Raw genomic sequence first — 11,246 nt, 5'->3', positions numbered from 1 at the left:
TCTTCGTGGTCAACATGTTCAACACCCCCGTTTCATTGGAGATAAGTCCATATAAATCTCGGTTTAGTTTGGAGAATATCCGCTTTAAGTTCATGTTTGGAAGGAAGACTAACTGCTTCAGTCCATTGTTTGGAAGAAAGACTAACTACTTCAGTCCGTTGTTTGGAAGGAAGATTAACCTCTTCTCTCCGTTGTTCTCTGCTTGGTTGAAAATTAATCTGAAACTACATTTCCTTGTATAAGGGGGTTCGGAAACTCAACCTACTAAAATCTTATATCTATTACCGAATAGTCTCAAGATTAAGTCTGGGGGAGAGAATTAGGTCAATTCATTTAGACTAAACCTCTATAATTTTTGGTGTCATCTTGTTACCCTTATATCTTTATTTTCTGCATATTTATTTTCGGGTACTATCTTTCAAACACTTTTATCAAAAATGTTTTTAAACTTTGAAAATGATAAAAATATGTTTTCAAACAATAGTTTTTCTAAACCCCATAATTCACCCCCTCTTATGTGTGGAGTCATATGTCTAACACATGAACCCAAATACCAAAATGCACAAAATCAAATAATGAAGCTGAAACATAGGAACTTTTATTAAATGATAAAGTTGATTGTTTAGTAGTTTGACAAGTAGTATAATCAAGAGAATTATTTGTAAAAGATCCTAAAATACCTTAAGACGCAAGAGGACAAAGTTTTCCAATAAAACTATGACCGATATGCATATGCCAAATTCTAATGGAAGAATCTTTGGAAGAAACACATATGTTAAGCCCTTGAGGAACATGCAATTTAGTGAGCCAAAACAATACTTTGATCTTACATCCAATCCCTATGCGTTATTCTGTATGTGGATCTTGCACACGACATCTAGAGGAAGAAAAACTAAGTTCATAACCATGATCACATAATTGACCAACATAGATAAGGTTAAAACATAGTTTAGGAATGAGATATATGTCGGGGTAATCTTAAATTAGAAAAGGAGATAAAACCTTTATAACTAACAAGCATAAGAGAACTTTCAATAGTATGAATATAATGAATAATGTCATTTTTAGATAGAGAAGAAAATAAGTGAGATGCAGATGTCATGTGATTACAAAATGCATAATCTAAATACCATTTAGAATTACCTGGTGTGGTTCAAAGAGAAATATGAGTATTACCATTACAAGAAGGAAGAAGTTGTCTAAGGAGGATTCAAGATCAGCTACAGAGAAGGCAAGCTTAAAGGCTTATGCAGAATCTTTGGCAGCAATAGTAGTTGTAAATGCAGGCTTAGAGGAGTTTGGATGCAACTGATTCTTATTTTGATCAGGCTGAGGAAGACGGGTGAAACAATTTGGAATCAAGTGTTCGACTGTCTTACAATATCAAATAAATTTGAAGTAATATGACCATTTTTCTTACAATTATGCCATTCTAAAATGGGACAATCAGAGAAAGAATGTACAAATTTATAACAACGATGACAAGAATTAATAGTTATATTTGTAACTGTGAAGGCAAGATCATTTGTTGACGAAGAAATCTCAATCTAGTTTCTTCAGACTTGACACAAGGAAGAACATTCTCTAGTGTAGGTAAAGGGTTATGGTGCATCAAAGATGCTATGACCGATTCATAATCATCACTGAGAACCATCAAAAATTGAATAAGTCAAATATGATTGCGATGACTCTCATATGTTTTTAAGTCAGATGCATCTTTCAGTGAAGCTCACACGAGACTAACTGATTCCATTTTATTTTCATATGTGTTGAAAACTCATAAATAAGTTGACCAAATTGTTGTTTCAAATTACTAAAATCTTTCAAATATTGATGAGATAAATCAAAGATAATATAATATTATTTGAAATGATCACATACTTCTTTATTATTTTCAAATCGCCCAAATTGCATATGAATACTTTAGTTGAGGTATAGCAAAACCGAGGTATAGCAAAACCAAATAATAATTCAATGGTTGTTGCTATCTTATTCCTATAATAATATATCATCATAGACTTCTGTTTCTTCATTATCACCTCTTATGAGACACTTTTATCACCCATCACATATAGCCAGAGTCACTAACCTTTCAAGAATCTACACATTCTTCAATCCATTGATTATAATGAGAGCCATTAAGAATAATTGCATTAAGAAACCTAAACACATTTGTGAAACTCAAAAAGCATGCCAAACTAAAATATTGTATTAATGTATGCTAAATGTGACAGTGAATAGCGATTACTGAGGAAATGTAAAGGCTGCATGGTACTATTAACTACAGCTAGCCTACAGTGTATGATGAGGTAAGGTACCACAAACTTGTACTCGCTACAGTCTGAATTTTCATATCATACGAATAAAGCGTCGCCATGCAGCTTTAGTACAGTATAACAACTTGCCCATCACGAACCAATACGTATAACATTCTTCCACCATCACATCATTAAAATTTATATACTTGAATTTCAATAATTCATCATAATCAAATACATAAACTTGGCAGCATTATTTATTTATAAACGGTTTAATGACATTGCTAGTGGCCCACACAGGCTTTTGATAGAGACACTGTTTTTTGTTAGTTTGTGAGCAGACAAAAGCAGAGAAGCTTCTTATCCTCTCCTTCTAGGTTTTCACACATTACATTACACATAGAATCTCTTCTAAAGCCAAAGTATTATTATTATTATTCACTTTTACACTTTAGCCCTTCATTTTCCACCTCAATATTACCCTTTACCCCTTCATTACTACTACTAATATATTATACTTAATATTCAAGGCCAAATTAATCACAACAGTGGCCTATTTAGCTCAATGTTACACAACCTCTTTTACTTCATATCTCTACCACCTTCTTTCCAAACTCCCTTTCTCTCTCTCTTCTTTCTCTTTCTAATATTCATCTAAAAAAAGTTCATCTGCAATGGCTCCAATGACTCTACCACCTGGATTCAGATTCCACCCTACAGATGAAGAACTTGTTGCTTACTATTTAGAAAGAAAAATAACAGGTAGAATCATTGAGCTTGACATCATTGCAGAAGTTGATCTCTACAAATGTGAACCATGGGATTTACCAGGTATATTTCATTTCATACAATAATATACATAACCATCTCATCCATTTACACTCCGTAACACCGACATATTTGAAAAAAAGGTGTGTCAACGTGTCAGTGTTTCTGTTGTGTTTGTTATGTTTGTAACTCATTCATGAATAGATTAATAAAAATGATATGGTTGAAATATGCAGAAAAATCGTTTCTTCCAAGCAAGGATATGGAGTGGTATTTTTATAGTCCAAGAGACAGAAAGTATCCAAATGGGTCAAGAACAAATAGAGCAACAAGAGGTGGTTATTGGAAAGCAACTGGAAAAGATAGGGCAGTGAATTCTCAAAAGAGACAAGTTGGAATGAAGAAGACACTTGTTTATTACAAAGGTAGAGCACCTCATGGAATTAGAACCAACTGGGTTATGCATGAATATCGTCTTAATGAATCACACCCTGGTGCTTCTCTCTCTTCTTTGAAGGTACGTATACAACTACTAGGTTCGACACCAACACCTCTAAAAAAAAGCGTGTTCGCGTCCATGTTGGACAACAACACCAACAAGACACTAACACTTATAGATTATTATCGGTGACAACATATCAGTATTAAGGTCAATGTTGTGTCTGATTCATGATTCATGTCGGTGTTTCATAGGAAGAAACCCTAAAAGGTCAAAAACATGATAAGTTTGAAACCAATCATTAAATCTTTGTTTAGTTTTCCTTTAAGATTGATCTGCCTATGTTGTTGTCATTATCTTGTCACAGAATAAACATGAATATAGAGTAGCAAAAAACTCATCTATGTTTCCAACCTTGTTCTACAAGTATGCACATGGCTGCACTATATGCATCTTTATTTTCTTTTTCTTTATATGATTTGCAAACTTTAATTTTTCTTTTCTCCTCTTTAAAAAAACTAGCTTATGATCAAAATGTTACGTCGAAAAATTCAGATCCTTGTATGTACTTACTATTACTCATCTCCCTTTTCTTTTTCAAATCTCTTTATATATTTGCTTTCTTGTTCCTTATTCTTCAATAGTGTTATTTTAGAGCATAGTTTTGATATACATGGTAAGTGTAACATGTTTTTTAATGTAACTAATCTTAACCAATTATATGTAATATATATAACTTTTAAATTATTATGATTAATTTTTTTTTTACCATGATCTGACGATTATGATTAATTAACTGTACAAATAACAATAAAAAATAAAATTGTACAATTAAAATCTAACTAATGTTATGAATTTTTTTCAGGATTCATATTCATTGTGTCGAATTTTCAAGAAGACAATTCAAATTCCGACAAAAACTAATGAAGAAGAACAAGGTGAAGATACAAAGAAGGAAATGATGATGCAAGGGGAAGACTCAAGTGGAACTGAGATTTCAAGAGAAATAATGGAAACTATGGATGAAAAAGTTATTTATAATAATGAATATCCAAAGTTTCCATGTGATGCTTCATCTTCTGATGTCACTCAAGGAACATGTACACCAACAGAAACATGCAATAATAATATAACAGATGATTTTCATGCACAATTTGCTTGTGATGAAGCAAATAGTTCAACTATTGGATTAAGCTATCCCTCAAACTTATTTCAGGTAATACTTCAATTATTTTATAAACTTTATGATTGTTAATTTGTATTTTGTAGTAGTACTATAGTATTCTTTAATTCACGTAGTTGTGTCATGAATCTATTAGATTGATAGGACATATATGAAAAAGCAAAGGTGGGGTCATAGGTTGATCATTATTATATATATTGATCTATAGATTGGTATATTAACTTTTTCTTTTTCTCCATGTTTGTAGCATTTATGCTCATGATTACTTCCTTTGTCTTCTCTTCATTTCCAATCACTTTTTTTTTTGTATATATTTACCAAATTAACTACTTCACTTTCACTCCTCAAAAAAATAACTAGAATTTATATCACTTCTTGTTCTTACTTTGCACATTTGCATTTAAAGAATTTTACAAGTAATTTTTTTATGATCTTACATAGTGACTTACAAAAGGATTTTACTCAATGTTACAGTCTTATAAAGGCTTTCGTAATTTAAATTAATATAGATATTAAGTTACTGATTCAATCGCCGCAGTATGAATTAACCACAATTCATTCTTTATCATAAAAATGGTGAATAACGGTATCAATATCTGTATTTTCCGATATAGTTTTGTCATGGTCGTTTTCACGATAAATCATTTTTTAAAACCTTGGGTCCACATGGCATATTTTAGAGTTTTTCTTTTGATCTTAAAGTGACGAAAGTTGGAAGTATGATGAAGCTCTCAATCTTTTTATAAAGATATCACTTCTAAAATTCACTTGGACTGACTACTCCAATTTAGCTTTTCTTCACCATTCCCTATAATCTCTTTTGACTGACTATATATACTCAAAACGTTCTCCAAAGTAAAGATCTCTTTACTCCTATTTTTTCTCACGGTTTGTTAGGTTTTAAAGACTAAAGCATTATACATCTTTACCTTTAATCACATTCTTTTTTATCAATAATGTTTTCAACATTTTCAATCTTTGCAAAAGCTATAGTAATGTTACTACTATTTTAACTATCTTTACAATATTTGTTGAATTCATGCGAGCAATATATGCATTTGATTGGGGACTTCAACAAAATTCAAATTTTCTCTTACACCCTTATATCAACTAAACCACTTTTTAATCTTTATCTTTTAAACCTAAAGCCTCTAATAGTAATAACCTCACTCTTTTTTGTCACTTGACCTAATCCATTCGGTTCCAACTTATTAGGCATGAGTTATACATTCCGTTACACGCAAACAGATGTCGATACGGATACTAATATTCATTGGTTTTATAATAAAAAAGAAATTGTGGTAAATTTACACTCTGACGACTGCAACTTGTATTATAAAATCTGTACCAACCGAAATCGCGAAAGCCTTTACGCGACTCGACTATTATTTAAAACCTTATGTCTCTTCTTAGGGTGTATAGTAGCTAATATATTTTTGTTTGATGATGCAGGATATAGAAATACCTATGTATGGTGGCTTCCATAATCAATTTCCACAAACACCTTTTATGATGGAAGATTTTCCACAAATGGAGACAAAATCAATATTGAAGCCTGATATGAGTGAAAACTGCTTTTTGTACGACAAATACATTGGCTGTATGAATGGAACACTAGAAGAAATCATTTCTCTATGTTCCTCTCAAGATCATTCTGTGGCTTTTCCAATGCTATAGAATGATTACTATACTAACACAAAATGCATGACTCAAACTATATAGTATATCACATCACTTAATATTCATTGACAGAGAGAAACTTGTGTTGGCTAAAATAATTACCACACAAAATGGGAATTTTTTTGTTTTTGTTTTTTGAAGCCGCATAGTAGAGGCTACTACACATATGGTGTACTGGATAGATGGTAGAATATGCTAGCCAAGGAGGCTAGTTGGGATATTTTTATTTTATTTGTTTTTTTTCTTCTTCTTTTTCATAGGTTTTTCTTAAGTATATTTATTAGAATATTACATAATATTGTATGTTGGTGTTCCACTGTTTTGTATGCTATGGAAGCAAATGGATATGGGGAGAATTTATTTACAATGTTTCAAATGTTTTATATAATATAACTTTTCCATTTTAAAGAAAAACACAAAATCAGTACTCATGACTTAGGATCACGCTTGTAAATAGGAGATCGTTGTGTCTGTCTCCAGGTTGTCCAATGTAGAGCTCATAGAAAAAAGGGAGTTGTGCTCCATTACGGCGACACTTAAGGAAGGTTTACATGTGCTTAGTGGAAGTAGTTGATATGGGAAAACTACACATGTATGTTGAGCTCCTTAAACATATTTCGCTATTTAAAAAAAAAATATAAAATTGACGTGAAGTTGATTTAACTTCGATTTTAAAATAATAAAGAAGATAATTGAAAGGATCATTAATTCGATTTCCAAGATAGTTTTTTATAACTTTAAATTTCTATAAACAATAAAATAATAATAAAAAATTCATGTGTAATTACAAATAAAAATAAATTTTAAAAATTCAATTGACAGTCACGTCAACAATAAAAAAACCACATGAAAGTGCCACATCATCCCGTGTCTTTATTGAAGGAATCTATAATTGGTAAGGGGAGAATCACAAAAAAAATCTTATAAGGAGTGAAATCAAAACTCGCTACATTAGAAGATGAGTGACATATATTTAACCCTTTTTTAAATTACATTGTTAATTCTGATTATCGTTGTTGTTCACTACATAATATATGGTATTTATTCTTTAAAAAAATGGCGTGTCTTGACATTATACCTCGATTTTTTGTTGGGTGAGGTGAAAGTTTTGTCATTGAATGTACTATTTATAGTAGTGTTTGCGACGATGGCATCCACGTGTCTCGCGCAAGTAGAGGAGACAGGTGGCGTGCCTATGCACTATCGATTGCAAGTATTATTTTGAGAAATGACATGGACTATTGGATGACTCATTTGAACTTCTAGTTGAATGTGGTTTTTTGGACCTGGTTGTTTCCCCACGTATACAACATAAACTTGTAATTTCTTCACACTTTTCGACTTCTTCCTGCTTCGTCTTATTCAAAGAAACTTTTGCTTGGTTTATCTTCATGTTGTTCCTTTTGGATTGCATTATGCAAAACAATATGATATGTTCAAGCTGCTTTTATGAAGAAATGACACATGTATGAACAAATGTACCAACATGTGGCCATTGTATGTAGAACAAGGTTGTTGCTATTTTGGCGCATTTTTCTACAACTTTGCACAACAAGATTTGTTGTTATCTTTTAGCAATGTGTGATGTGATTTATTTAATAGTTGATTGAAGATAAAATCAATTTAAATGGGTATTTAAATTTGAATTTGAATTAAAAACAAATCATATCTTTTGTTGAAGATTTTTATGGAACAAATAAAATCCAACTATATCTGTTATTATTCTGGACGAGATCACCGTTGATATCCAAAGGAGAAAAAACCCATAATTGGATTGCTATATAAGGAGACTTTCACTTCATCATTGGGTGTGTGTGTTAGGATTGAATATCTTTGTGTTGGGGTTTATTTGAGTCTTTTTGTTTGTGTTTCTTGTACACCACAATATTGATTCATTCATATCATAAGGCATAATAGTTGATTTATTTAGTTGATTTGTATATTCAACATTGATCATTCTGATTATTTTTGTTGATTACTAGGGTTAATATTGAGATAAAGTGAGAGGGAATTCTCATATTTAGTGGGAGTATTAAATAGAAATACACTGAGGATACAATTAAAAAGAGGGGCATTGAGCAAGGGACTTGTTCATCTAAGATACTTTATACTAATTATATTAAATAGTGGATTTTTTCTTGGGTAGAGTGACATCCTAGATGTAGGTTTGTTTTCACTGAATTGAGTTAACAATCCTTTGTAGTCTTTACTATTTTTACTTTGATTCATTATTGTTGTCATAGTATGTTAAATCTGGTTTAACAAGTTGTACAATTTGTCATAGACATTTGGTCCAACATATGTCCCTTAAGGAACAAGATTTCAATTGACATCATAGAAGGCACCATGTTCTGTTTGTGTGAGCTCTATGGAAGATATATATTTTTTCATATGGATAACACAAAGGATAAAGGGTTTATCAATATACCACCTATTTTGGATAGAATGAATTATAATATTGGAAAACTAAGATGGTTTTCTTTCTTAAATCCATAGACAACAAAACTTGGAAGGTTGTGATTAGAGGCTAGAAACATCCTGTGATTACTTCTCAAGACGGTACAATAAGTGTAAAGCCTGAAGCTGGTTGATCCAAAGATGAAGATGATGAAGCTCTTGCTAATGACAAAGCCTTGAATGATATATTCAATGGTGTTGATAAGAACATGTCCAAACTAATCAACACATTTACTGAAGCTAAAGAGGCTTGGTAGATTCTCAAGACTACTCATGAAGGCACATCCAAAGTATGCATGTCAAGGATGCAGCTCCTCACAACTATGTTTGAAAATTTGAGAATGATGGAAGATGAGTCCATATCTTATTTCAACATTTGTCTCGTGATATAGCCAACAATTCATTTGCCTTGAGAGAGAAGATGTCATAATAGAAACTAGTTGAAAAAATCCTTATATATTTGCCTAAGAAATTTGACATGAAGGTAACAACTATTAAAGAAGCTCAAAATTTAAGCACCTTGAAGGTTGATAAACTCATTGGCTCTCTTTAAACCTTTGAAGTGACTGTAACTGAAAGATCAGAAAAGATGAATAAAGGTGTAGCCTTTGTATCCAACACTCGTGATAATGAAGATCAAGATGAGAAGGATACTGAAGAAAACCTTTTAGATAACAATGTTATTTCCTTTATTGGAAGAAAGTTCGACAAAGCTTTGGTAAGGTTGGACACAAGATGGAGGAAAAATGTTCAAGATAAGGTGTTTGACATCAATCCTCAGAACAAGAACAAAGATGAAGACAAAATTGACAAAGGCAAAAGAGTTTAATGTCATGAGTGTGAAGGTTTGGGTCACATCAAAGTTGAATGTCCTACTTTTCTAAAGAAACAGAAAGGGGGATTATTAATCACTTGGTCTGATTATGATGATGAAAGTGAAAGAGAAACAACTAACAAAGTAATGGATTTCACTAAAAAGTATGAGTTTGAAGGTGAGCCTTATGATGAAGACATGACTGAAGTAGAGTTAGCTATAACATATAAGCTTCTACACACCAAGTGGGAGGAAACATGCATAACTGTAGAGCAACAGAAGAAAACCATAGGTGTAATTCATAAGGAAAAAGGAGAAGCTTGTGTCATCCATCTCAAGTTTGGAAGAGGAAGTTACTATATTAAATTCAAAGCTTGAACATATGAATAAATCTGTGCATATGTTGAATAATGGTTCCGATATGTTAGATAAGATCTTGGGAGAGAAAAAGGTTATATATCTTGACTATAATTCCATGAAAAAAAGGTCAAAATTCCCACTAAGAATGTTGTTTCTCCTAAAAACAAAATAGAGTTCCTGATGAAGGACCACATGACCTAGCATCATGCCCAACACGTGTACCCTCACAACAGAGGAAACAAGAAATTATCTTGGAGGTGACCCCACTATGGAAGATATGACCATATAAGACCTTTATACTACAGATTGTATGGATATCCTCAGTCTTATACTTAGCCTAGGTCTAAAGGAAAGAAAGGGAAGAAAACTCAAGAAACTAAGGAGTGGAAACCCAAGGCAACTGTCACTAATCTTATAGCTCATATATTCCTTAGAGTTTCCTCAAGAGAAGATTGGTATTTTGATAATGGATGTTCCAGGCACATGACTAGAGAAAAGACATGTCTTTAAGAGTTGAAAATCCTACTCAAATAGATATGTCACTTTTGGTGATGGAGCAAAAGGAAGAATAAAAGGCATAGGAAAAAATATCAGTCTAGGTTTCCCTTGCCTTGGGGGTGTGCTGCTAGTAGAAGGTATGACTGCAAACTTGATCAACATCAGTAAACTTTGTGATGAAGATCTTAATAAGAAATTCAACATGTCTGAATGTATTGTCACCATCAATGAGCAAGAAGTTCTAATGAAGGGTCCCACGTTCAAGGACAATTTCTATATAAGGATATCTCGGTTCTCGTCTTGTTTGATGTCCACGGTTTATGAAACTAAGTTATGGCACTCGAAACTTGATCATCTCAACCTCAAGAGCATGAAGAGGATCATATCTGAAGAAACTATAATAGGTTTTCCAAAACTAAAAAAAATTGAAGAAGGCAAAAATTGTGAAAATTGCCAAATAGGTAAGCAGGCCAAGATGTCCCATAAGAAGCTCCAACATATGACCACCTTAAAAATTTCTTGAATTACTTTTGATGTTTTTTGTGTGTGTGGATGATTTTTCAAGATACACATGGATTAACTTCATTAGAGAAAAATATGATACTTTTGATGTTTTCAAAGAGCTATGCCCACATATTGAAAAATAAAAAGGGAGTGAAATTATAAAGATAAAGAGTGACCATGGCAGGGAATTTGAGAATTCTAAGTTCTCTAAATTTTGCTCAACTGAAAGGACCACTCATGAATTTTATGCTCCTATCACCTCAATAAAATGGAGTTATAGAACGC

General features: G+C 32.2%; 1 protein-coding gene across 1 annotated transcript; it reads left to right on the top strand.

Annotated features, from left to right (window-relative positions):
• Positions 1–2,800: 2,800 nt before the first annotated feature.
• On the top strand, positions 2,801–6,695 carry LOC127115370 (NAC domain-containing protein 45). Its single transcript, XM_051046935.1, has 4 exons — positions 2,801–3,089; positions 3,263–3,543; positions 4,331–4,681; positions 6,101–6,695. Exons 1-4 carry the CDS (start codon positions 2,933–2,935, stop codon positions 6,323–6,325), a joined length of 1,014 nt encoding a protein of 337 aa, XP_050902892.1. The 5' UTR covers positions 2,801–2,932; the 3' UTR covers positions 6,326–6,695.
• The last annotated feature ends 4,551 nt before the right edge of the window (positions 6,696–11,246 follow it).

This window comes from Lathyrus oleraceus, chromosome 1, assembly GCF_024323335.1.
Source record: "Lathyrus oleraceus cultivar Zhongwan6 chromosome 1, CAAS_Psat_ZW6_1.0, whole genome shotgun sequence".
Classification (NCBI taxonomy): Eukaryota; Viridiplantae; Streptophyta; class Magnoliopsida; order Fabales; family Fabaceae; genus Lathyrus; species Lathyrus oleraceus.
This window is presented reverse-complemented; position numbering and strand designations above follow the sequence as displayed.

Bases quoted from the DNA above. Each gene is read 5' to 3' on its own strand.
- LOC127115370 (XM_051046935.1), top strand. From the start codon at position 2,933: ATGGCTCCAATGACTCTACCACCTGGATTCAGATTCCACCCTACAGAT. The intron at 3,544-4,330 runs GTACGTATACAA...AATTTTTTTCAG, and splicing joins CTTCTCTCTCTTCTTTGAAG to GATTCATATTCATTGTGTCG. The intron at 4,682-6,100 runs GTAATACTTCAA...TTGATGATGCAG, and splicing joins ATCCCTCAAACTTATTTCAG to GATATAGAAATACCTATGTA.